At 56.9% G+C, this 26,026-nt stretch overlaps 1 protein-coding gene across 1 annotated transcript; it reads left to right on the forward strand.

Moving 5' to 3' along the window:
* The first annotated feature begins 774 nt into the window (after nucleotides 1-774).
* Nucleotides 775-25,985, forward strand: GLYR1 (glyoxylate reductase 1 homolog (Arabidopsis)). Its single transcript, XM_004692146.2, has 15 exons — nucleotides 775-813; nucleotides 1,717-1,796; nucleotides 8,983-9,121; nucleotides 9,646-9,888; nucleotides 13,888-13,974; nucleotides 14,505-14,561; nucleotides 15,147-15,197; nucleotides 15,282-15,355; nucleotides 15,712-15,811; nucleotides 18,601-18,711; nucleotides 19,607-19,708; nucleotides 20,275-20,437; nucleotides 20,681-20,860; nucleotides 21,116-21,240; nucleotides 24,092-25,985. Exons 3-15 carry the CDS (start codon nucleotides 9,035-9,037, stop codon nucleotides 24,164-24,166), a joined length of 1,455 nt encoding a protein of 484 aa, XP_004692203.1. The 5' UTR covers nucleotides 775-813; nucleotides 1,717-1,796; nucleotides 8,983-9,034; the 3' UTR covers nucleotides 24,167-25,985.
* The last annotated feature ends 41 nt before the right edge of the window (nucleotides 25,986-26,026 follow it).

Below are 26,026 nucleotides of genomic sequence, written 5' to 3' on the forward strand. Positions count from 1 at the left end.
GCCGACTCTGTGCCCCAGGCCGGCCCGCGGAGGGCTTCCCCCGGACGCGCAAGGCGGCGGCCCTCGTGAAGGGAGGCGCTGGTGCGGCGGGGCTCCAGCGGGCGCCGATCCTGGGCTCGGGGGCTTGCTGGGGCTCCTGGAAGGCAGGGAAGCCCGCGGGGCTGTGTCGCCCCGGAGAGCCCGTCAGACCCGCGTCGCGATGGAGCGGATGAGGCGGCCACTCCGCCGGGATGTCGAAAGTGTACTGCTGGCGCTGCCCCGTGAAGAAATGCAGGGGGACTTCTCCTTTCCAGCCGGAGGCTCGGGGGTGACCAGTGCCATCGGGGGTGCCTCTCGCGCTCTGCTTGTGTCCCAGACAGCCGCCGGGACCGAGACTGTCGCCGCCTCCCAGCAACTGCGCAGCTCCTTTCTCCACGGGAGGAAGGCTTCCATTAGCATTTGTCAAGACCGGGCTGGGCTCCCAGTAGCTAAGACAGACTTTGTGAAGGGGAGTCTGTGTGTACAGAGCAAACAGCCCGCCGCCCTCCCGGGGAGGCTGTAGACAAGTGTCTCCGGGTAGCTCTGTTGTCGTTAGCCCCCATCTCTAGAGAAATGCACATACCCAGACCATTTTTCATTCCATTTCTGGGGGGTTTGGACTTCTTGGCCCAGCTGTGGAAGCCAGATAATTCCCAGTGACTTTTGTTCTAGCACCTGAAGGTGCAAGTAGGGATTTTGGAGACTAATTTGCTTGTTGAATGCGTCAGGCAGATGCTGACTCTTTGTGCTTTCTCTAGGGGGAAACTCGGCAGGTATCCTCCTTGGCCAGGAAAGGTGAGTTGGTGCTGAAGTAAGACTCCTGAACTTGGGTTTGAGGAGATGGAGACTGTAAGATGCATGTCCCTCATTGCGAGCGTTGGGTTAAAATAGGCCTATTTAAATAGCGCGTGGAGTTTCTCTTTCCTGTAGCATCAGTTCACTTAGTGAAGGCAGTCTAAGGTAAACGGCTCCTTTAACTGGCCCTACCTGCTTATTTCTTGAATCAGAGATGACACGTCTTTCAACCCTGGAAATCAGTTCCAACTTGAATTTAGCTTTACATTCAAAGCTAACAAAAGGAAGGAAAAAAAAACAATCTCCAGGAAGAGCGAAATCTAAATGTAGGTTAGTGAAAAGTCAGAAGTATTTTAGTCCCAACTAAGTTTAATCTTCCTCGCCTGTTACCATATGTGCTGCCCAGCGTGTCTTTGCGGGAGTTGGCATTCCAGGCTTTGCATGAGATGGTCCATCGTAGCTTCCCAAACGTTCCGTTTTTATACTGCTGCAAGCCCAGGAAATATCTTTAGGTTGTTTCTGCAATGTGTATTTTCAGGCCTCCGTTGTTCTTACTGTTCCCTGTCTCAACTCTTCCTGCACAGAATATCTTTAAGAATATTCTCAACACTTCCTCAGTGGAGAGACGGTCACCTGCGGGTACTGATGTTCATGTTAATGTTAAGAGCTTTTAAAGCAAGTCAGTTGCAGTAAAGGGGACAGTGTATCTGCTGAACATGGTGCTGTGCATTATATAGGGAACTTCTAGAATCAGACTCACTCGCACTTGGTAGAAAAGTACCAGATTTGGACATGTTAGGCCCTGGATTTGTTTTGTTTTGTTTTTAAGATACTCCTTTTGTTTGATTCTTTTTAATTCTTTGAAAGCTGTGGAAAAAACCTTTTTTCCCCTTCATCTTCTAGATTGTTAATCCACCCAAGGACTTGAAGAAACCACGTGGAAAGAAATGCTTCTTTGTGAAGTTTTTTGGAACAGAAGATCAGTGAGTAGTGCTCACCATGAGTTTCTCTTTCTCTTTGTTTGGATGTTACCCTGGATCTGAGTTGCCTTGAGAATACTCTGGGGACCCCAGTTCAGACTTACTGTAGTCAGTAAGAATGGCACATCGTGCTGACTTTATAGCTAAATAAGCAGTTTATTTTATTTAGCTAAATAAACAGTTATTCCTGTTTGGCAAAAACTGTCCCAAGCAGCTGTCCTGGGGCCAGTAGCAATGCCAGTTAGGTTGGAACTGGGCTTCATGACCTTCTGAAAGTTGCAGGGGCCATTTTGGTTTTCTCTCAGTGATGCTTGTCTTCGTGGCTCATGCATGAACTGTACAGCAAAAACTAGAATTTGATTTACCTTGATAAAAGTAGTTGTGTGATTCCACACTATGTATAACTGGATGACTTTCTCTAACATATGGTAGTAAAGCTTTTGAGCCAGACTATCCTAGAGTTGAAATTCTTTGGTAGGCCATAGAAGAGTCACAAGAAAGGAATATGTGCTTACTTGAACTTCCTATGATTTGTTTTGCTTCTTTGTCACTGTCAACTTGATTTCCTGGGACTAGCTACAGGCTTTAGTTTGTTTAAGTAATTTATTTGTAGTTGTGATTCTTCCTGGGAAATAGAGCTTTGAGTTTGAAAAATGTCTGTGACTGTTCTACTCTTAATATCAAGGGTTAAAGGTTATGTCCCCTGAAAGCGATATGTTATGTTATAGGAAACTCGCGAAACAGTTCCCCACTCACTGGGGAAGGAGGTAGTCCCTGCAGCAGAGTGCTGACCTGGCTCCGAGTCCCCAGCCCCACCGGGCAGCCTTTTGCTGGCAACCACTGCAAGGGCCTAATGGACCCAGTACTGTGAGAACAGACACACTCTGGAAAACAGAATGTTCTAATAATGCCACGCATTTCCAGCAGATTGTCTTGCTACATGGAACAGGTGACAGTCATTCAGCCAAGTGAACTGCTGAACACCATAGGAATTTTCAGGAAGGACTATGTTGTGGTCCCTACCTTCCAGACACGCGGGTGACGGGCAAACAGTTCAGAAGCAAGGAGGCACAGAATGAGTGGTGTAGGTCTCATCAAAGGGTGCTGAACAAGGAGAGGTCTGTGAAGAACAACCAGGTGTACAAAGGCTGATGGACGAGCTGGGACTGGAATCTAGCTCTGGAGGAGGCAGAGGGTTCAGCTAGGCAGGGGTGGAAAGGGCATTCCGGGCAGTGGGGAGACAGAACACGTGAGCAGCGAGGTAGGTGGGCGGGCACTGACCGGCTCCCTGCCTGGGCCAAGCCGGCACTGGAGAATGCCAGGTGTAGTTGCCCCAAACTTGTGAAATGCAAATGTCTGAAACAAAAGTGTTCTCAGGATTGGGGACCTAGATCACAGGGTGCTGAAGCACTGTGTCCGGACGATACTAAGAAGTGGTTAGAAGAATAAACTGTCGTCCTGTGTATAAAAAATGTTGCAGATAGGCCACAGAAGCGTGGGGTTGAGTGAATTTCCATGTCAGTCAGGCAGATGGGTGAAGCTAATGGAAAGCATGCATTTAGCGAACATAAAAATAACTGTGATGATGTGATTTCTAACTATGGTTCTTTAAGGAAATTAATCAGCAAGGTGATACAGGCAACTACTGGCTGTATCTTTAAGTCCTTCAAATTCCGTTGTAAGATTTCCACATAGAAAGCTGTTTATTTTCAAAAGTTTATTTATGTATACAAGAACGGGGGAGTAGGCCAGAGAGGTACAGGGGTGGGGAGGAGGAGAGGACTCGCCAGAGACTGAGTGGGGAGCAGAACAGGAGATCCTCTGAAGCACACTGCTGAGGGCGCAGCGGGAGAAAGGAGGGGTCTGCTGCACCCTGGGGTCGCTCCCTGGCTGGGGATCAAACTCATGCTCCAGTGGCTGGTAATAGTGCTGAGACTTAAACCCTGCACCACCAGCAAGGCCCTGGAACACTGTCTAAATGCTAAGTTGCTGTAGGTAGGACTAGTGTGTTGTCTCTGGGGCGAGGCAGTGGGCATGGCGGAAAGGAAACAGGGCAAGGAGCCAAACCCCGCTCTCAGGGGAGGTGGTTATCAGTGGTCAGTCTTCAGGCCGATTCTGTTGAGTGTTTTGATAGAGACTGAAGGTGACATCTCCACATTGCTGGGTAGCGGCAGGCAGTGGGGAAAGGGCTGTGGATTTGTTACGAGCCAGCAGGTTTGTCTGCTCTGTGAAGCAGACAAGTTTCCACCCTGAACCTGCCCTGGTCCGCAGGTGGGGCTAGTCCTCCCTCCTCCCTCAGCGTGAGGAAGGAGTAGCGTCCCATGCCACCGGGTCAGGTTATACTAGTCCGTCCCAAGAGGGAAAAGCCAGTGGCTTTAAAAGAGGGGACCGTGGGCGAGCGGGGGTGGGGGCTTTGGAAAGAGGAATCTAAAAGCTGGGGGTGCCTACAGACCTCGGCCAGAGAGGCACACCTGACCGAAAGGACTGAGAACACAACACGTTGTTCCCTTGGTAAAAAGTCCACCAAGCCTGCCAGGACCACAGCCTCAGGTCCGTCCTCCCAAAGGGATCTGAGGACTGTCCAGAGGGGAGGGGACTGAGCCAGAGGAGAAGGGCTCTGTGCAAAAAGAGTGTGGTCAGAGTTGCCGGGGCGATAAAGGGCCAGCACGTCACCTGGGGAGTCGGATGACTCCCAGCAGGGTGGCCTGGCAGGAGGTGCCAGCGACCCTCGGGTGAGGCAGCTGCAAGGAAATGGGGCTCATCCTCACCTTCCCTGCCTGACGCCAGGAGAGGCGCTTGCGGTCTTGGTACCTCCCGGGTGATGGCAGTGCTGATCCCTCAGCCCTGACCTCAGCGGGCCGGTGTGTCTCGGTGGGGCTGTGGACCCACATTCCTGAGGAGCACAGGGATTGGTCAGAGATGTTCTGTCTCAGAAGTGACATCTACTTGTGGGCAGATAGTATTAAAGAGTAAAAGGTTCGCTCTTGAAAAGAAAATAGTGATCTCAATCTTGTAGAAGGTTTCCTCTGCAAAACATCCAGCAAATTCCCAATAGGAAGATAGGCCCGGACTGCCCCAACTGGCCCTGCGTGGGAGGACCTTAAGGAGGGTTGCCTCAGCTTCAGAGCCTGCTTGGCCGAGGCAGAAGTTGCCCACAGCTGCTTTCTCTTTTCTTGGAACTGCGGAGAGAGAACCTGCGTGTGACGTCTCCTGCACCAGGTGCCCACGGTCAGGTACAGGCAGCTTCAGCAGGGACCACACTCAGGGCCTGCAGGTCTGGGCGGAGGCTGCAGAGCTCCGGGGAGGCAACTGACTTTGCCTGTGCTCGAAAAGCACCCAGCACACCGGTTCAGAGCACTGTTGGGGGGCAGCAGTAACCCCGGAAGGCTGCCCGTGGGCCTCACACCTGGCCGCTTCGCAGCAGACCGCTCAGGAATGGAGCGGGTTGCTCTGGTTTCGTCTTTGAACACTGAGAAACGGAGGCAGGAGACCGCTGGTCGCGGTGATGGAGCAGGCTCCCAGCGGACATGCTCTCCAGGCATAGGTGGACAGACCCGCTGAGGGCTGTCTTGCCGAGCACTGAAGCACTCTTCCAGGGCCGTCTGTGGCTCGTGATTAGAAGCAGAGTGGGTTGAAGCCATCCACGCACCCCTTTTTCTTATTGGCACCCAGTTGGCCCACTCCCTTCCATCAGAGACCTGCAATGTTGGGGAACGAGCTAGAGGACAGTGAGCGCGCGCCCCGAGTGTGACCGCCACGCCTCCTCGGGGGCTCCTCTGAGCAGATGAGTCTGCCGGCGGTGGGCTCCAGGCCGGCGCCGAGTGCTGGGGCCCAGTGTGTTGGCACCGGCACTGCGGGTTGAAAGCCCCGCTAGCGTTGGGGAGCACTTCCGAGTTTTGAGGAAAAATCTAAACCATTTGTATCTAAGGTCTGTGAGCGCCCTTGCTTGAAGTCCACCAAGAAGTGCTTACTTGCCTTGTGACTTGTGGTCTTGATTTGGAGTTTGGGTCTTTTTATTTCTGAGTAGATCCAGGTCTGGGACCTGCAACACTTCGTCCCGTTGGGTGGAGGGCAGGTGGTTTACTAAGAGCTACCCACCGAGTCCAGAGGAGAACCCACGTCTGGCTCTGTCCTGTTCTCCCCTTGGACTGTGCCCTCTGTCCCGGCGCCCCCACCTCGTGCCCGAGCACAGCGCCCGCGGCACACCTGGGGGTGTCGGGGAAGGTTCCCAGATTGGCGTCACGCTCACGCCGTCCGTCACCCAGTGTGGTTTTAATTCACGGACACGACAGGTCAGCAGTACGGAAGTCTTTGAAAATGTGGGGGTTTTGCTTCATTTTGAGTGGGGTGTGGCACGAGAGGGTGTGCCAGAGGCAGGGCGGCCTGGGTCAGCAGCCCTTGTCCTGCAGCAGAGGCGGGGACTGTCGGTTTGTTCCCGGGTGGTGGCTGGCTGGCTGGTTTTAAGATAGCACATGTTTGTCATTTCCGCCAAAATCGAGCAGGAAACCGTGAGACCGTCCACTCTCTCACCCCTGCCCCTCAGCTGCTGGCGCTGGCCCAGGGCGTCCAGCTCTTCTGGTTCCTGTGGGGCCACGCCCCCAGCGTGCTGTGCCTGCAGGAGTTGCCTGTCCCTCTGCTGCTCTTCCCGCTCAGCTGGCTGAGGGCAGGGACCTTCCATTTCATCGTGTGTAGTGACCGCCAGTCTGGGTTGGGGGCATTCGCCTCTGCGAGCTGTGTCATCAGCATCTCTGCACAGAAAAGCAAAGCCTTGACAGGCAAGTTGACGAAGCTCGATTTTCCTAACTTCTCAGTCCACAGCAGGTGGGTGGTGAAAGGCCCGGGTCAGCACTACATTGGGAGGGTTCTGCAAGGAAAGTCTCACGTCATACCTTACATGAAGGCAAGAGACAGGACAGTTCCTTAAAAGGCGTGAGACAGCAACAGGCACCGAAGGACTGAGACGTAGAGCACAGGGCTTTAACCCTGCTAAAGCCGGAGGCCAGCACGCAGCCGCCATCCCCCGGGCCTGGGAGGCGGCGCTCACTCTGATTATTTGATGAGCGCCAGTAGCACACCAGGCCTGGCCGGCGGCCCCAGCGAGTTGGAAGGCCATGCGTTGCTGGTCCCTGGCTGCAAAACTCGTGCCCTTTAAGGAGACGGGTTTGCAGTAGTCTTGAGAGATGGCCAAAGTGATTTCAGTTTGTCTTGCTTTCAAGAGGTAATCCTTAGGGCTCAGTGGGTTGCTTTTTTATTTCCTGGTTTTCTGATGTGACAGGATGCTTCTCCAATAATAGGTTTAGTTCTTGAGTGGACTATCATTTCTTGCGGTGAAGTCATAGTCACACTGTCAGTTCGGTTTTCAAAGATGGTCTTAAGCAGAATTTCGTTTTGATCTCTCAAATGCTAGTCACCAAGATGAGTGCAATTTTACCTATTCTGTTCTCCCTCTGACAGAAATCAGGGATCCCCTTTGAAAGTACTTCAACAAAAAAGTGGGTGTGGATTTACTAGCACCTCCTCACCTTCCCTTACTCCGACTCAGAGGTTCAGTGTTCTCCTCCGGTCTTAACACTGAGTTCATGTGGGGCTCGCTTCTAACCTGAGACTAGAAGAGAGAAGGGGCCTCCCCAAGGCCCCCACTCTTGTGTTACCTCAGCACCACCAACTGGTGTGACGGCTTCGTGTCGGGTGGCCTCAGCATGGCTGGCCTCTGGTTGCTCTGGTCTGTCCTTAGACGTGTGCAGCTTGAAGATGAGCTGGGGGCTGGGAGGGCCCTGTCTGCCCAGCAGTGTCCGTTCTCTCTGGTTCTGTTTAGTCGTGGGGAGCCTGTTTCACCCCTGAATGCCGGTGGAGTTCGTGGAGACCCACTGTCTTAGCCACTGTCACAGGGCTCCAGGCACAGGTGGGCTGCTGGTGAATCGGCAGCGTTGTTTTCGGCACAGAGGGTAGCACTTTTACTATTATTAGTGACTGTTCTCGAGCTTTCTACAAAGGAGAGAACCCTAAGTTAGTGATAGCCCAGTTTCTTTATTCTTAACCTGACCCACTTTTTCTGAAGGTTATATTCTGAAAGCTGTGAGTATTACAGGGTAAAACATAAATCACTACCTTGCCGAGCCTATAAAATTCTCTCCTTTAAACTGGGGTTCTGTAAACTGAAATGTCATTTATGGAAACCACAGAAAGCCAGCAGGGGCAGGTTCGTATGGTAAGCTAGATAATCCAGAATTGACAGCCAGTGACTTTTTCCACTTTCATGTGTTACATATGGAAGGTAGCAATTTAAAATTAAATGTTGAGGGCCCTCTCTGGTGCAGTGGATTAAAGCACAGCACTGCAAGCTGGCCGCAGCTGCTTCAGTGCAAGTTTGATCCCTGCCCCGGAGGTGACCCCCAGGGCACAGCAGATCTTTTCCTGACTCCCCCTGCTGCTCCCCTCAGCAGTGTGCTTTGTCAGTCGGCCTGTTCTGCTTCCACTCTTGTTTCTGGTGAAACCTCTCCCCACCCTGGCACCTCTGCCCTGTACCCCAGTTCTGCATGCGTAAATATTTTTTTTAAACTGAATGTTGAGTGTTCCACCTCTGATCCCAAGCAGTCCTGATCTAAAGACCTCCTTTGTGACTGTGCCCTCATTCCAAGCCATTGTCACATGTTTGGTGTGGCTTAGTGACCATGGATACAATCATTTATGAACAAATAAATCTGCTCCTGGCTGCAGATATTTATAAGAGCAGTAGCGTTTGGACAGTGTTGCATTTCTGAGAATTTCTTAGCCCTCTTAGGATCCCTGCTGGCCAGTCGATTGCCATGTCCGTTGTCAGTCTGGCAGGGAGGCTGCTGTGGTTGTGATGTCCCGCTCCCCGGAACCCACGAGCACTTTCCCTGCTCTGGGGGCGGGGGAGGCGGGGCAGGGGCCGCACTTCCAGGGGAGGCTCGGAATGAGGGTAGAAGCGAGCACAGCCTGCAGTGCTGATTCTGCTTGGTGCTGGTGGTTTTGGCTGATTTGTTTCAAGAAAGCCTGCTTTTAGGCTCAGCTCTGGGGGTGATGGTAGCCAGTTTTGAAAAAATGGCAGGTCTGTTTGGAAGTCCTGTGAAACCGAGGGATGTTTGCTTCTACTCTGGTGGGGTCTGCGCTGCTCCTCGGCATGTGTGGCGTGGTTCACGCCCTTCCTGTGTGTCTTCCCTGCTAGTGCCTGGATCAAGGTGGAACAGCTGAAGCCATACCACGCACATAAGGAGGAGATGATCAAGATTAACAAGGGTAAGCGGTTCCAGCAAGCAGTGGACGCTGTGGAAGAGTTCCTGAGGCGAGCCAAAGGCAAAGACCAGGTGAGGGCCCCACGTCTCCCCTCTGCCAGAGCCAGGCCGGCGAGGTTTGCCTGGTAACTAGCAGGTTGAACGTTGCCCAGGCCCGGAGCTCTGTTTTTATGAAATGCCGCGGAGAGGGCACACTTTGTTTTTAAAGTGTCAGTGTCGTGCAAGTCAGCTTGACACTCCATGCATGCTGCTGCGCTTTCTGGAGTCGACGGTTCTCGTAAGACAGTTGCCTGGGATAGGAGAGGCAGGTGGCTTTTGAGGCTGTAGCGCAGGCTGTGTGCATCCTTCTGTCACATGAGATTAGGCGCGCAGCCTCCCGGAGATGGTCACCGTCCAGGTGTGAGCCCCACTTCTTAGCTCTGGGACTCTGGGCAAACAGTTCGATCTCCCCCTTCACTCCCCCAAATGCAAGTGGGGCGGCCACAGAGCCTATTTCACAGGGTTGTTGTGCAGATAATGCATGAGAAGCGCTGGCCCCAGGGCGTGGCTCACAGCAGGCCTGGTGGTGGTTATCACTGTTATTGTTGAACTTTCAGACCTCGTCCCACAGTTCTGCTGATGACAAGAGTCGGCGTAATTCCAGTGAGGAGAGAAGTAGGCCCAACTCAGGCGATGAGAAGCGCAAGCTCAGCCTGTCTGAAGGGAAGGTGAAGAAGAGCGTGGGAGAAGGGAAGAAGAGGGTGTCTTCAGGCTCTTCAGAGAGAGGCTCCAAGTCCCCTCTCAAAAGAGCCCAAGAGCAAAGTCCCCGCAAGCGGGGTCGGCCCCCAAAGGATGAGAAGGTTTGTTTATCTCTGCAGCTCTGGGCTAGGACCCCTCATGCACGTGCAGACCCGCGCTCTCCGAGGCGCTTTCGCTCACTGAGTGGAGCGAGCCTGTGCCAAGTGCCGCCCTAGGGATCCTGCAGACCGGGGACACGGCCAGGGTGTGGGGGACAGAGTGCCATGGTCAGCCGGGGACGGCGTACCAGCAGGTGGCAAGCAGAACAACGCACCCAAGCCAGTGTGCCAGGGCTTAGCCTGAAAGGAGGAAGGTGTTGCAGGCTGTCCTCAGGGCAGGAGGAGCAGTGAAAGCGGATTGTCGCTAGATTGGGAGAGTCTGGAGGTCCACTTACAGAGTGGGTGCCTCGTGGTGGCAGAGGGGAGCCCTGAAGGCGCTTGAGTGGAGTCTCGTAGGTAGCAGTACACTTCTAAGCTGTGCGAGTGACCACTCAGCCTGGTGGGTGGGCTGTGGGCGCAGTCCTCCGGCGTGCCACTGAGGGCGCAGTGGCACGAGAGACTGCCAGGAGGCAGCTGATCACTACGGGACTGATTAAGAAAAGGGAAAGGAGGCGATTTCTGCTCCGTCCTGGGCAGTGGTGATGCTGTGTGTAAGAGCAGAGGAGTCAGGAGAGAGGACCAGCTCTATTTTGAGTGTGATAAATTTGGGGCGATGCCCAGACAGCCAGGGAGGCCTAGAGAGAGATGCGCGTCGTGAAATGAAGATGTGAGGTATGGAAATACCGAAAGGTGTCGCATCCATGAGACGGGGTGGGTTTGTCTCAGCGTAAAGTAAGCGGAAAAGAAGCAAAGGGCAGTTGGCTTTAAAGAAGAGTCAAAAGCCAGCAAAATGGAACGGAGCAGAAATACGGACGGCTTGCCTTCCCGAGAAGATTCAGGACAAGTCTCAGAAGCCAGGAGAGGGGAACTCAAGGTGAAGGGGATGTCAGCACACAGGGTGGTGGTCAGAGCAGAATTGGGGCCAGTGACAACAGGGACGCCTGGGCGATGGGGCCGGACGCCAGCTTGCAGCTTGCAGGTGGGACGCCGGGGTCCGGCCAGTGCAGAAGCTGCCTCGTAGGTTCCGCTTGCTGCCACACCGGCCCGCTGGCGTCTGAATGGAAACAGACAGTGCGAGCAGGCAGCAGGCTTGGGGGCCGGGTCCTGCCACGGGGCGCCAGCCAGCTGCTGTGGCGCCTCTGGCTTTTCTTGCAGGAAGCTGGAAATACAGATCTTTGTCTGAAATGTTCCAGTTGGAAACGGGAGGTGCCGATCCAGTTCCGTTGCAGCACTTCCGGGCCCAGAGGAATGCCTTGGGTTGACTGAGCCGTGGGCTGCCCCTGCCAGCGCTGTGTCAGCCGGTCCTCAGTCAGTGGACTGAGGCTGAGCACGGGCAGCGCCAGTAGCGGGGACCAGTGCCAGCCAGAGGGGGCAGGATTACAGGAGCTACCAGCTGCCACGCAGAGCTTAGGAGGGTGAGCACAGTGAGCTGATGGAAGGCTTTCCTGGGCTCCAGAAACTGCCAGGGTCACATGGTCTCCAAACTCGCGTGAGCTGGTGTCTGGCTCCATCATGCAGCAGCTGAGTGGCCTTGGCCATTCCCCCCCCCCCCGCTCGGTTCGCATCTGGTCACGGGGAGCAATCCTGACATGCGCCCCTTGGGTTAATGGTGAGAACAGAGTAAGTGACTATCACAGGCACATCACAAATGTCACCCATTTGTGACTTTCCCTTGGTGGCCACTGTGCAGTGAAAGCTGTAGGGTGCCGTGGGGCAAGTCAGAGGTCACTAAGCCTGCTAGGGAGAGTGCTCACGTGTCTGTAGGACTTGCTGGCGGAGAGCAACACTTCTCTCCTGTCACCGACAGCGCTCCCTGTGCCAGTCAGGCCTCTTCTGCATGGCCTCTGCTTGACCCGCAGAGGATTTGCCAGGAGAGGACGTTGCCGTGTGCGTGGCTCCCCTGGCTCCGGCCCGGGGCAGGCGGCCACTCAGTTCTGGCGACTGGAGGGTCTGCCTGGGCCGGGTGCGGTTGCTCTGCTGGCCTGAGCTGCTGCTGGGCAGGCTGCTGCTGTGACTGCTCTGGGGTGGACTTCTCTGCCAGCAGTGCCAGGGCAGTCGGTGGCAGGACCCCGGGGGCTGATGGGCAGGGCCGCTGTCCCCTGCCCTGTGAGGATTCGCGGTGACTCAGGCAGCCCGGGACCTGGCCTTGTAGAGCCACGCCGAGAGGCATATTCGCCCCTCTGGGCTCTTCTGAGGCCTGGCGGAGAAGGCCACATCTGGGCACACACCACCGCTCAGTCCTGCAGGTCAGCAGGACTCTCCAGAGCAGAGAGCAGGAGCCCTGTGGAGAGGCGTGTTCTCGGTGTCCTCGAGGCTTAGGGAGCTGGTCGTGCTGCCCGCTGCAGGTGCGCCTGTGAGCCAGCCTCCACGCGGCACACGTCAGGTGTGCCTCAGTGACCTGACAGTGCGCCCCGGCCTCTCTGTCTCCCAAACCCTCTTTGCTCAGCAGCCAGGTGATAGAGAAACGCAGCATTCAGGAAAGAGCTGTCCGGCTCCTCTTTCTTCAGTGAACATTGGAGAAAGCAGCCTCTCCGAGCTGGGCCTGGTTCCCAGCAAGTGACACAGTAAACAAAATTAGCAACATTCTTGCTGTCGCGGAACTTACAGTATCTGAAACCCCGGGCAGGCCAAGCTTCCTAAGCTTCCTTGCCCTCCAGGGAGTCATCCTGGCCGCAAGGAGAATATTAGACCTGTGGCCCGGGCAAGGCTGCTTATGCTCACTGTGCCTCGGTTTCTCTTCTGTAACTGGAGCTCGTAGTTACACTTCATGTGGTGTGAGGATTCCTATTTACAGCGGTGCCGGCCCAGAGCAGGCTCTGAGGCCAACCAGGTGACAGGAATGTGCAGGAGAGATGCTGAGGTGGACAAAACCCGATGCTGGGACTCTGCGTGTGTGTGTGGCCAGGTAGTGCTGGTGGGAGGCCAGGCTGGCGCACGCTCCGTGTGTGGGAAGCAGAGAGGGGGCCAAGGGGGAGAAAGCGACGGGACATGAGGCAGAGACCAGCGGGGAAGGAGGTGTGCAGATCACGGAGGGCCCTGCAGGGCGCGAGAACAGAAGCCAGTCAGGCAGGGAAGGGCCCTGCCCTCCGACTCGACCTCGCAGGCCGCTCCGGCTGCCGCGTGCTGACTGCCGCGGTAGGGTCAGACGGCAGGGAGATGCCTCGTGTCCAGGTGATGGGCACCGGTGGCCTGAGTTTGGGTGCTGGTGGGGAATAAGACAGTTACACAGGTGGGCTCAAGGACGCCGCAGGTCTCGCCTGGGAGGCAGAGTTGCTGCTTGCTGACCAGGATGGTGGAGGGGCCCATTTGGGCGGGGTAGTCAAGAGTGCCATGGACCTGTTCAGATTCCCATTAAATCTCCAGGTAGAAATGGCAGGGGCAGGGGCTGCTGTAGCCACAGTGATGGGCAGTGGCGTCTGGGGTGAAATGAGGGCACAGAGGAGGCAGAACAGGCAGTGCAAAGCGGGACTTGCCCTGCGCCAGGCGGCCCCATCAGCCCGGGGAGAGAACAGGCTCTGGGCGCGCACCCTGCCTTCTAATTCTGGCGTTGTCACTTGGTAACTAAATGTTGGGCAGATTGGCACCAGGTGGCTGGCTTTGTTGTTTTGAGATGTGGCGGATCCATTCCGGAGGAAGCACTGTTCTCCTCACATTCCCTGTTCGCCGTGAGGTATTTTCTCTGGGACTTGCTAGCACTGCGGCCGCAGTCAGGCTTTCCTCTGGCCTCCTCGGGAAACTGGCAAACGACACAGTATTCCAGGAATGGGGAGGAGAGGCTCCCTCTGCACTGACGAGCAGAACTGTCCCATCCAGTGGACAGGCACCGGCACCAGGACCCTGGCTGGCACAGCCTTGATTTGGGGTGGAAGGGACACAGGGCAGTAAGGCGTGCTCGCCACTAGGGGAAGGACAACTTCTGCTCCTGCAGGGCGTGTCGCCTTGACAGAGTGCCTCCCCCCACAGGACCTCACCATCCCTGAGTCCAGCACCGTGAAGGGGCTGATGGCTGGCCCCATGGCCACTTTCAAATGGCAGCCGACTGTGAGCGAGGTGAGAGCACGCGCGCCCCCCCCCCTTTTGTTTGAGGCTTTTCCTTCTGATCACAAAGATGCAGAAGTATAAAGTGCAGAACTCCCTGCCCTGGGGTGCTGTGTGTGGCCTTAGATGTAACTGTTCCCTACCTTTGGGCCACCCCTCACTGTCATTGCTATAAGGAGTGGGGTCTGTCTTTCACAAAGGTGAGAATGTTCTGCACATTTTTCACGTGTTTTATAAGCACCTCTTGCCATGTGTCTCACGACCTCACTGCTGGCCGCCGTTGTCCTGTCGCCAGTCCTGGTGTTGGGGCACCGCCGCCGTGGGTGGCCTGACTCGGGACTTGAGACCCAGTCTGCCTGGCTGCGCCGGTGGGATAGTTAACATGCCTGATTGCCTGTTGGCGGGAGCATAACTTTCCCTTCTGGATGGCTTAGACCCCCCCAAGGGGAAGGAGTTCCCAGACACTGTCCACAGGGCAGTTCCGGGGGCATCCGGTCACAAGAGAAAGGTCACTGACTGCCCTGCTGATTTTCTGGTTGCAGCCTGTTAAAGATGCAGACCCTCACTTCCATCACTTCCTGCTCAGCCAGACGGAGAAGGTGAGCCGCTCTCGAGTCGCTTGATTCTTGGTCAGGGCTGGGACAAGACTGCTGCCCGGCCCTGCTCCTCAGGGAGGGGCACTCTGCCTGACTCAGAGGTCATACGGGAGCTTTTTTGAAAAAGCAAAGAAAAAACTTTTAAGACCGACTGCCTTGCGGTGGAGATGTTAGTGTTTGGCCTCAGTGGAGGACAGAAGTGAGCTCTCAAGGGCTGCGGCTGCTGTGCTGCCGGCTGGGTGTGCTTGCGGCCCGCAGGGGCGGTGAGCTCTCCGCGCGAGCCCTCGGCACATGGAGGGAAGTGTCCCGAGCACTGCAAGGTGGTGGGAAGGGCAGGAGTCGGGCCCAAGCCCAGCCGCGCCGCGCTCTGACACCCGCGCGGGCCGTGACCACACGTGCACCCTGGATGCTCGGCGTCGGCCACAGCGCCTTGCGAGCCGGCGGAGAACCGGGTCGGGGGCCTTGTGTTCAGCTCCCGGGGGGTCACTGCAGTTAGTTTTTGCTGTTAACTTAGCGCCTTCGGCCCTCGTCCGAATGGCGGTGACTTGAAGTGGTTGTGGGATAAACTTTCTCCTCCCTCTTTATCAGCCAGCTGTCTGTTACCAGGCCATCACCAAGAAGTTGAAGATATGTGAAGAGGTACGTCGCCCTGTGCCTCTCCCTCCTCCTCCTGGGCCTCGGCCCACGCAGACTGGCCTGACAGTGGGTGCTTCCTTTTCCTAGGAGACCGGGTCCACCTCCATCCAGGCCGCAGACAGCACAGCCGTGAATGGCAGCATCACACCCACAGACAAAAAGTAGGCCCCTTGGCGCGAAGGCTCCCTGTGACACTGCACCTGCCAGGGACTCAAAGGGGGGTACTCCGGCCATTGCCGGCGAGGGTGGCCGTGATGCTTGCTGGTAGTGGTTGTCTGGCAGAGATCGGACTAGCAGGAGACAGGCTGGCTTAAAAGACCCACCGTGAGAATCCCGCTTGAGGAAAGCCTCACACGGCCTGCAGCCCTCGGCTCTGTATTACGGGGTCAGCACCGAGATGCTGGCCACTAAGGTCGCCCCTGGCGTTACAAGGAAGCGGACGCTGTGCGGCCTTGAGGGGACCTTCTCCCTCTTTTCCCCACCTCTCCCCAGTGGTGACCATCTCTCTCTCTTTCAGGATAGGATTTTTGGGCCTTGGTCTCATGGGAAGTGGTATCGTCTCCAATTTGCTGAAAATGGGTCACACAGTGACGGTCTGGAACCGGACTGCAGAGAAAGTAAGCATCAGGGTCGGGCAGCGCTCCGGTCTGGGCCTGTCAGCGGCCGGCCGCAGCAGAGGCGCGAGCCCCGCCATCAGCCTGGGTGGGCGGGCGGCTGAGGGTGTTCCAGGACATCTACAGGGCTACAAGGTGAAGTGAGGAGCCCTGCCTGGGGTCCTGGGGAGCTCAGGTCGGAGCCCGTGTCTCCTCTCCACGCAGTGCAGGTCTCTGTGAGGCCCCCAGGCCTGCCCTTTTTACGCCGCTTCCCTCAAACGTGGATTTGTGAGGAGACGGCCTGTGCACCACAGGGAGGTCAGCTTGGCCCTCGCTCGGATGGGGCGAGCACTGCAGCGTGGAGCGGACATCCCAAGGGCCTGAGCCGCCGCCGGCGCTTGAACACTCGCATGGGGCTCGCGAGGCTGAAGCGTGAACCTCAGCTTGTGCTCTGCAGTGTGTGTCATCCCTGCCACCGGCAGCTCCCTGTTGACAGGACCGGTTCAGAGGTTCAGGGGAGCAACCCGCGTGGCCGAGGGCCCTTTGTGCTCTGAACTGGGGTTCCAGGCCTGTGAACTGCACCCTTTCTAATGGAGACAGGCCATGGCGCCATCAAGTTCTTGTCCAAGAATGCATGCCAGGAAGCCAGAGCGCCGTGCGGCAAGACAGAGGAAGAGGCCAAGGAAGGAGCAGCCTCCTGAAGGACGCGTGGCGGCGGGGCCCGAGTCTGGGGACTGGGCTGAGTGCCACTGCCGAAACACGCCTCTCCTGGGATAACGTGCTGCTGGCTGGTGTGTTGAAGGGGCCGGAAGGCTGTGCCACAGGGGCTGGGCACAGGCGCTGGGACTGCTTAGGCCATGGGCACCTAGACAGGAGCGAGACCCCAGGGGCCGGGTGTGCATCTCCGAGACCCTGCGCTGCCGGAGGCATCGAGTCCGGGCTGCAGGGCTGCAGGAGGGCAGGAGAACCAGGGCTCACAGAGCGCGCTGCTCGTCGTCAGAGTGCGCTGGTCACCTGCTTGCACGAGTGGAAGCCCCAAATGTTATAAACCCGGCCGTTCTCTCTAGATTACCTGGGGGAGGCAGCGGCAAAGCAGCGGAGAGAGGGTGTAGAATAAGCAGATGCGTCACTGCCACCTCCTGGTCTAGGCCTGAGAGCCCCCCGCAGAGCAGCCACAGCAGTCCCGCCCCTGGCTGGGCCGCGGCTCCAGCAGGAGCCTGCTGGAGCGGGCAGTGCCGGGCACGGCGCTCTCAGACTACCTGCCCAGAGTCGCCTTCACAAGCCCTGTGATCCTCATGACAGTCGCCATGGAGTCTTTCAAAAACAGTCTGTAAAAATGACTCTGGTTCTTCTGGAATAATAACTAGGAGGCATTTTTAAATCTTCGGGGGGGGGAGGAGACAGCCTCTCCCAGAGGGCACAGGGTCTAAAGCTACCTCGGAAAGGCGCCCACGGAAAGGCGCCTGTGGGCGCTAGGGGCAGCCTGGCCAGCAGGCTGTGCTCAGGACCAGCACTCGGAAGGTGGGGCACTCCCAAGCCCAGCCCTACCGCGCGCTAAAGCGGTTTCCAAGTGGATTACTGAGTTACTGTTTTCAAGGAAAAAACCAGAAGAAAATAAAATTAAATGCCATTGTAGGCGTTTTAAGCCTAGAAGCAAACAAAACCGCTGGGGAAGAGCTGGCCAGAGCTGCCGATGGTGCTCCCGGTAGGAGGCGGGGTCGGGGGTGCCCCGCCGGAAGTGCTTATGGCAGACAGGGAGCAGGTGATACGCGATCTGAAAACACCTAGTTGGATAACTGCATGACAAAGAACATCTCATAGAGGAGAAGCAAAGGTCTGAGGAACCTCGAGCGTGCAGAGGGATCCATCTGCCCACCGGAAGGTGCCGGCTGTCGGGCTGAGTCGGCGCCTCCTCCCTTGCCGGTGTCTGTAGCATGTGCGCTGGTGCCTGAGAACCGCTGGTGACCGCCCCTGCGACGCTGACGGCCCTGGGTGCCCCCTGCAGTCTCCAAGAGCTTGAAAACTGCCCGGGAGTGCTTGATTCTACTCAGAGAGCCCTAAATTCAAACCTAGAGGAGACAGCGTGCATGAGGGTACTTGTTGAGTCATTTGTACTTAAAGATGAAAAAGACAAGACACAAAGCTGCAGGGAGCCCGTAGGGAGACCGTGTCTGCCAGAGCATTCTCAGCCGTCCCTCACAACCATGATCGCAGGAGACTACCACAAGGCGGATAAATGTAAGTCATACAGAAAGCTACAAACATCCACACCAAACAGTAGGTCCAGATTGTCTTCATTACTTTTTCTGCCTTTGAGAGACAGAAACACACCAAAATAGGGTTGATGTGTTTTCTTATGAAAGGTTCTGGGTGATTTTAAATCCCAGAAAAGCTAGTACTTTGACACCCCCAAAACATCTAAAATAAGGGACAGGAACAGAATTGCCTCCCTCCCACACAGTGCCAAGCACTCAGGGCACTGGGCCCAGCTGCCAGGGCAAGGAAGCCACCGAGGGCTACATACTGCAGACAGGTGCTGCTCGCTTCCTGTTTGAGGCAGGAAGCCCTCCAAGCGCTTGCTTTACACCTACGAGGAGGCTCAGAACACCGTGTAGGCAGCGGGCACTTAACAGTGACGGCCCTGAGGGGCTGTCCACGTCCCCGTAGGAGTCAGGCCCCGGCTGGTGACCCCGTTCCAGCCCCAGGTCCCGCCGTGGGAGACTGCCAGAGGACGGGGCGCCGAGTCTCAGCCTGGCTGGCGTGTCTCACTGCGCACTGCCTGCAGCTCACGTTGGGATCTGTGACTTTTGCAGTGTGATTTGTTCATCCAGGAGGGGGCCCGCCTAGGAAGAACCCCCGCTGAAGTCGTTTCAACTTGTGACATCACCTTTGCCTGCGTGTCAGATCCAAAGGCAGCCAAGGACGTAAGGATCCCCTCCCTCCCATCCGACTCTCAGGTTGTAGCCAGGGAAGCTGACTGGCCTCCTCCCCTTCTCCCCTGCACACCCAGTGAGTGTCCGCATGTGGGGGGAGGGGGGTGGACTTTTCCCATCTGGGGGCCATCTCAAGGGGTATTTGCATACACTGGAAACAGACCTATATAACTCACAGCGAAGGCTGAAGCTGCTGGTGGGCCTTCAAGGGGTTCCTGCCTGGCTCCCGTGCTCGGTGGAGCTGGAGCCTGGGGCCGTGTGTGCGCTTGGTCCCCAGGAACTGTTTAGCTAGCACCTATTTGTTAAACTAGTGGCTCATCTAATTCAAGCAAAGCCAGGGCAGCCCAGAAATGTTGAGGTTCCAGCTTTTGTTTATTTGTTTACTTTTGCATAGAAGAACTGGGTGCAGGCTAAAGGTGCAGGGAATGAGAGGATTCACCAGAGGCCAAGTGGGGAGCAGAAACCCGAGTGGGTTTCAGGCAGATCCACTGAAACCCACTGTTGAGGAGGGCAGCGGGGAGACAGGAGGGGTCTGCAGCACCCTGTGGGTCACTCCCTGGCCCGGGGTGGACTTGGGCTTAGAGGTGACAGCCTGAGACTGAACCCCTCTGCCACCAGGGGGCCTCCTGAGGTTCTATCTTAAGTGGGAAGTTTGTAAGGAAACACACATGCATATATATATATATTTTTTTTTTTTTTTTTTTCAGATAAATGGGAACTTGCTAGGAGTATTTTTCTATCACTTGCCTATTTACTCGCCCTTCCCTTAATATTCACTCATAATCAGGAAATGAGCCAAAGCCACAGAATTCTGACCTCAGGTCTAAGGGGCCCCTGGGGACCTGGCTGGGAGCCTGGGCTATTGCTTCTCCCTGTGTCCCCACAGCTGGTGCTGGGCCCCAGTGGTGTGCTGCAGGGGATCCGCCCCGGGAAGTGCTACGTGGACATGTCGACAGTGGACGCCGACACAGTCACCGAGCTGGCCCAGGTAATGCCCCGCTTGAGGCTGACCCTCCAGCACTGTGCCAGCCGGAGCCCCTGAGCCCTGGCTGGGCTTGCACAAGTGTGGGCAACTCAGGTTACCCTAACCCAGAGCCAGTGCTGGGGAGGCCAGTGCTGGGGCCAGCCTGTCTCCATGCGCTGAGATGGGCACAGCTCTGGAGCGGCCAGCCTCACAGAGGCCATCCAGGCTGCCCGTGCTGCCTCTGGGGCCTGCAGTTGATGGCGCTGCCAGGCCCAGGGGAGGGAACCAGACTTCGGAGCCCTGTGTTCGGACAGTGGCTAAAATCAGGAACAGGCTGTGTCCTCAGGGACAGCTATTAGCATGGCCGTGTGTGGTCTCTGTGGGAAATGCAGAGTAAATGGAGACTGGGAGGCGCCCCCAGCTCCCGGTGTTTCCTGCCTGTCACTCGGGTGCTCGGGTGCGTGTCGGCAGGCAGGCTGTCTGACACCCCCAGTGCTAGCCCAGCCCCTGGGGCCCCAGCACACGCCCTGCCCCAGCCCCAGCCCTCAGGAGGCAAGGCCTCCAGAAGCTGTGGTTTCCTTTCTTCCCAGGTGATCGTGTCCCGGGGGGGCCGCTTTCTGGAAGCCCCAGTCTCCGGGAACCAGCAGTTGTCGAATGATGGGATGCTGGTCATCTTAGCGGCCGGAGACAGGGGCTTGTATGAGGACTGCAGCAGCTGCTTCCAGGCAATGGGGAAGACCTCCTTCTTTCTAGGTAACACGCCTCTCACCACACTGATGACGGCCCAAGCCCATCGGCCCTTCTGCCCGGGGCCCCTGGGAGGTTCCCTTTGGCAAGTCGGCTCCTGGAAGGAGAACAGCCAGAGGGTCAGAACCAGTGCCAGGGGCAGGTGCATGGGGCCTTCCCTGGCTGTAGCAGTGGGCCGAGCAGGGGTGAGGGTGGGCAGTCCTTGCCTGTGCAACTCCTGGGAGTGACCATGATCCTGTGTCTGGGCAGGTGAGGTCGGCAATGCCGCCAAGATGATGCTGATCGTGAACATGGTGCAGGGGAGCTTCATGGCCACCATCGCCGAGGGGCTGACTCTGGCCCAGGTGACAGGCCAATCCCAGCAGACACTCTTGGACATCCTCAATCAGGGACAGTTGGCCAGCATCTTCCTGGACCAGAAGTGCCAAAGTAGGTTCTCCTCTCATAGCTTCACTTTTGGTGAGAGCTGGGGACAGGTCAGACAGCTTCCACAGTCTCCTTCGGGGGCTCTTTGTTCCCCCACTCCAGCAGAGGAGGGTCTAGAGACATAACAGATGGCTTTGGGCCACGGGCTGCGAATTTATTTCTCGGGTGCCCAAGGGGGGAAGGAACGCTAGCTGCGACCCCAGGTGGTTTCTCATGTAAGTGCCCTCGGTTCTTCTGATAGCGGCTTTCCCTCCTCAGATATCCTGCAAGGAAACTTTAAGCCCGATTTCTACTTGAAGTACATCCAGAAGGATCTCCGCTTAGCCATCGCGCTGGGCGATGCTGTCAACCACCCCACTCCTATGGCAGCTGCAGCCAACGAGGTAACCGCGGGGACCTGGCGGGGGCAGCCACCTGCCTGCGTCCCTGGTGTTCCTGCCTCGGCTTCCTGTGGCTCTTCTCTCCCTCTCTCTGGCCTCTCAAGGTGGACTCTGCCTGGTCTCTGGCTTTCCGAACATGAGCACACGTTTCCTTCTGAGCCATGCTTTTCTCTCGATTTCATCTTTGGCCTGTGGAGTAGTTGAGTTTGGTGGATACATGGGGTTTCTAGTGAGCTAGTGATTCTGGTTTCTGCTTTCTCCATGGCGGTCAGCGAGTTAGAGGGCTTGAACCCTGGAAGTCTCCAGACTTGTTTGGAGACCCTGGCTGGTCTGGTGCAGGTGGGCTGCCCTCAGAAAGCTGTGTCGTGCAGAAGCTGGGTCGAGGTACGCTTCAGGGCCCCCCCGAAGAACACTTTCTCGGTTCCGCCTCTGGCTGAGGAGGGTTAGTTAGACCCCCAGCTGGAATCGGGCCGTCTGCCCCTCCTGTTACTGCGTGATGTCTTGCTGCGCGTCTCCGGGCCCAGTTGGGGCCGTCTCATCTCCCTTAGGAGACTCCTGCGAAATGGCTCCCGTGGCCTCTCGCCAGTGGTCCTTAATATCTTCCTGACCTGTTTCTACCCCATTGCGCTCAGCCTGTGTTTTATATTTAAATCACAGCTTTTGCAGACTCTCACTGGGATTTACATTTTAATTGTTTCTGACAGTAGCTGCCTATTAATCGTTGCTAGCGTTTTTGAATGACTTTTTATTAGTCACCTACACATGTACTTTTTGAGAACAGTTTTTTGTTCAGCTGTTTTACCTCTACCTGATAGAAGTAGACGGGCCTCCCTGGAACGAGGGGTTAAGTGGCAGCAGGATCAAGCTGTCCACAGCCACTGCAGCCTGGGAGCGAGCCCAGGGCACAGCAGACCCTCCCGACCCACCCACCGCCCACTCAGCAGTGTGTTTCTGTCCGTCCGCCTCTTCTGCTCCCACTGTCTCTCGCCAGCCCCACACCCGGCACCACTGGGCTGTGTCCCAGTTACTGCGCACATAAAGGCCGCCTCACCTTCACCACAGAGCCGCAGTGAGCACTCCGTGCGGTGACACACGTGTGCGAGACACGCAGGGTCTGACCGAAAATCGCACTCGGGCCGCCCTGCGCCGCCTGCTGCCTCCTGCCCGTCTGGAGTTCTGTCTCTGCCCGCGCGGCTCGGCGCCTGTGAGGACGCGGCTTCCGCTGTTGGGGTTGCAGCAGTTTCGGGCTCCCCTGTTTGCGTTACCTGGGGTTGCCACGGCTGCGGAATCGCCGCGTGGTTCACCCTGTGTGCGCTTGTCTTTCACTGCGCTCCCCCGGGGCACGTCCCCTGAGGCGACTCCAGGTTGCGTCCCCCCTGGCGGCAGGCTGCCTACCTTGCTGGAAGTTTGAGGTGACCGCTGGGGGGTCTGGCCGCTGGCCGCTGGCCGTGAACACAGGCTCCGGCTTAGGCTTAGGTTCCTTGTGCGCGCCGGACTCTGCCGCCTGCTCCATCCGCTCTGCCCCGTGTCTGACTTGCCAGCCCCTTCCTGCCTTCCTCTGGGTTGAGCAGTTTTACAATTCCATTTTACCCTTACCCTTGCGCTCCTCCATCTGCATTTCCCGGCGCTGCCTGCGTGCAGCGTGCGCCCTGACCTCACAGCCCCTCTCAGTTGCCAGCCTCTCTCCTCTTGACGCGAGACCCCCGACGGGGTCCTGCCTCGCCCCCACCGCCCATTTCCCAGCCTGGGGATTGCTGGGGGCCGTCCTCATGGTGCCAGCAGCGCCCCTCAAACCACAGACAAGGATTCCAGGCCTGGCCAGGTGTCTTCTCAGGGGCACAGCACCCCACATGGACAGCAGGGCTTTCAGGCAGCACATCTGGGTCTTGGGTGCCTTTGTTTCAAGCCCACCTGACAGTCCTGGTGTGTTCTGCTGGAACGCGTCGTCTGTATCTGAAAAAGCAGTAACGTCAGTTCTCTATCCCCCATTGCCAGTGCTCTCCACTCCTGCCGGGAGAGCTGAATTTCTCTAGTGCCAGTTACTCTCAGCTGGGGTCACTTTCTGTAGCTTTTCCCATAATGCAGCCTGCAGCCTACTGGCCACGATTACCTTCCTTCGTCCGGAAAGGTCTTTCTTCGCTTAGCCCACCCCTCCTCGCCAGGCTCACCGGAGCCAGGGTGGGCGCTGCGCGGCTGGCGGGCCTGCGCAGACACGGTGAGTCAGAAGCCGTGTAGGGGCGGGCCGCATGCCCCTGGCTGGACGGTGGCTTATTTATTCTCACGCTCCTGGTCACCTACTCTCCAGGGCAAGTGCCGTGGCAGGCACTGTCTTCAGCTCTGGGCGTGGGTTAAGTGCAGCTTACGTTTTAGCGGAAGGAGGCACGGATGAGCCCAGGGGCGTTCCACCAGGAACACGTTTCCGAAGGGCGGAAAGAGGAGCGCAGCAGTACGAGTAAAGAGAGGCTGCCAGGCCAAGTGGGCAGTCCTGGCTTCGTCCAGGGTGGTCAGAGGAGAACTTTGAGCTGAGGGACAGCCTGCTGAGCGTGGCCCGGAGTGCTTGGCGGCTCGTCGGCAGGAAGGGACATGGCTGCACTCCCTGGCCACGCTGAGCCTGCCTCTGTGCCATCTCCTGGCACCTTCAGTCCTCGCACCCTCTGATCCCCACCCTAACTTTCGCCCGCTCCGTGAAGTCAAGAGGCACCCACTGAGGCCCCGAGAAACGAGCGCTTGGCCAGGGCCGTGGATGGAGCTAGATGCCAGGCATTTGGCCTGGACTGCAGACCTCCCCGGGAAGCAAGGCGGTTCAGTGGGCCACGGGCCGGAGACTGAGCCGGGCCGTCTCCTTCTTTTCCAGGTGTACAAAAGAGCCAAGGCACTGGACCAGTCTGACAACGACATGTCCGCCGTGTACCGAGCCTACATACACTAAGCCCTCAGCCCTGCCACCCCAATCCTCCGACCCTGCTTCCTCACATGGGCTTGGGGTCCTGGGACTTAGCTCTGGACCAGTCCACCTGTCTCCATCTCCTTTTATACAGACTGAGACTCGCCGTCAGCACAGCACACAGCGTCGCTCCCTCCCTGGTGGTCCTGGGGAGGGTGCCGGCAGGATTGGCCCATGGGAAAGCTCGCGAGCTCGCCGCGGCCTGGACTAGGTGGCTGTGTGTTCCCGTGCACACGCACACACCCCACATACACTGGCTCTCGCCCCGGACAGAAGCTGCCCAGAAGCTGCTGCCTGGCTCCCCCCTTCTTCCGAGCTTGTCTGAGGTCCCTTCCAGGCGAGGAGCTAGTCAGCAGTGAGGACCGGAGACCTTCCCACTGCTTCCTTCAAAGCAAAGAGGCTGCGGTCATGCCCACGTCCCCCTCCCATTGGATTCCCCCCACCCCCTAGAAGGAGGCTGTGGGCCAGGAGGAGCCAGCTCGGACTATTAAACAGAGGAGCCCTTGGGCCCTCCCACCTCAGGTGACCCGCTGAGGAGGAGCGTGTGTTTAAGGGACCGGTGTGCACCCAACTCGTACATGCCTTTGTGAACTGCGAAGAGGTTGGCAGAGGCCAGCGCAGGCAGGGAGAGCAGCAGAAGGCAGCTGTGGTGAGCCTGAGCTGTAGGGGAACCCTGGAGCCCTGGGCCAGACCCACTTCCTGGCTTCCAAGCTGGGGAGCTGGCTCCTCCCCAGGCCACTTTACATCTAGACTTGCATTCCAAGCCTTGGGAAGGGCCCTGAGGGCCCCTGAGGCTGGAAGAGGGTGGAGGCTGGGCTCCTCCTGTTTCCGTTAAGCACCAGACTCCACCTGGTCTGCGGAGCCTCTACCCAGGTCCCTCACAGTAGCCCCTTCTCGGGCCCTGCATGCCACTGCCCCACGCACTCCACCCGCCGATGGAGACGGGATTCATTTCTGTGTGTCCGTCTCCCTCCTTGGCCCGCACCCAGCCTGATCAGCTCGACCTTAGGGCAGGCTCTGCTCTGAAAGCGGGAACCGCGCCTGCAGCGGGGGGCCACAGCATGGCCTGCGAGCTTCAGGGCCCTGGGGTCTGCCCCTGACTGACCTTCGGTGGGTGTAAGATCTCCGGAGGCCCACTTCTCCTTGTGTAGGGGGCCAGGCGGGTTTGGAATGTGGCCTGAGAACGAGGAGACGTCCCTAACAAGTTATCCCTCGACGTGGAGTGCATTTTCCAAAGTCTCACTTTGCAGGAGTCAGCACTTAGTGTGAAGATGGGCTGGTGTGAGCGCAAGAGCCCACGCCGGGGGTCTCAGAAGACATGGAGGGCGGGGGGCGAGGGTGGCTGTAGGGTTTGGGCACAGTTAATTTCACTGGGATTTTGAGTTGTTTTCTGTCTGAACACAGAGCCTGTTTAGTCCCGGCCGGACATTGGGGGTGGGGGTAGGGATGATGCTGTAATGAAACTGGTTAGTCAGTGTTGTCTTAATATTGTTGACAAACTCTGTAAAGTTCCTTTTTATGAATATTTCTGTTTAAGCTATTTCACCTCTTTTGAAATCCTTCCCTTTTAAGGAGAAAAATGTGACTTGTGAAAAAGCTTGTAAGAAAGCCCCTCCCCTGCCACCCGTTTTTCCTTTAAATGACAAATCTAGTAATTAAGGTTGTGAATTTTTATTTTTGCTTTGTTTTTAATGAACATGTCTTTCAGAATAGGATTGTGTGATGTTTAAATGGCAAAAACAAAACATGATTTTGTGCAATTAACAGAGCTACTGCAAGCAAAATAAAACGTTTCTTGGTAACATAACTGTGACTGGTAACCCTGGCGGCGTGACCGCCGCGCGG

Source organism: Condylura cristata, unplaced genomic scaffold (genome assembly GCF_000260355.1).
Source record: "Condylura cristata isolate star-nosed mole 26May11 unplaced genomic scaffold, ConCri1.0 scaffold00032, whole genome shotgun sequence".
Lineage (NCBI taxonomy): Eukaryota > Metazoa > Chordata > Mammalia > Eulipotyphla > Talpidae > Condylura > Condylura cristata.

Excerpts from the sequence above, each read along its gene's own strand:
- GLYR1 (XM_004692146.2), top strand. The coding sequence starts at position 9,035 with ATGATCAAGATTAACAAGGGTAAGCGGTTCCAGCAAGCAGTGGACGCT. Across the intron at positions 9,122-9,645 it reads GAGCCAAAGGCAAAGACCAG|ACCTCGTCCCACAGTTCTGC; the intron begins GTGAGGGCCCCA and ends TTGAACTTTCAG. Across the intron at positions 21,241-24,091 it reads TGGCAGCTGCAGCCAACGAG|GTGTACAAAAGAGCCAAGGC; the intron begins GTAACCGCGGGG and ends CTTCTTTTCCAG.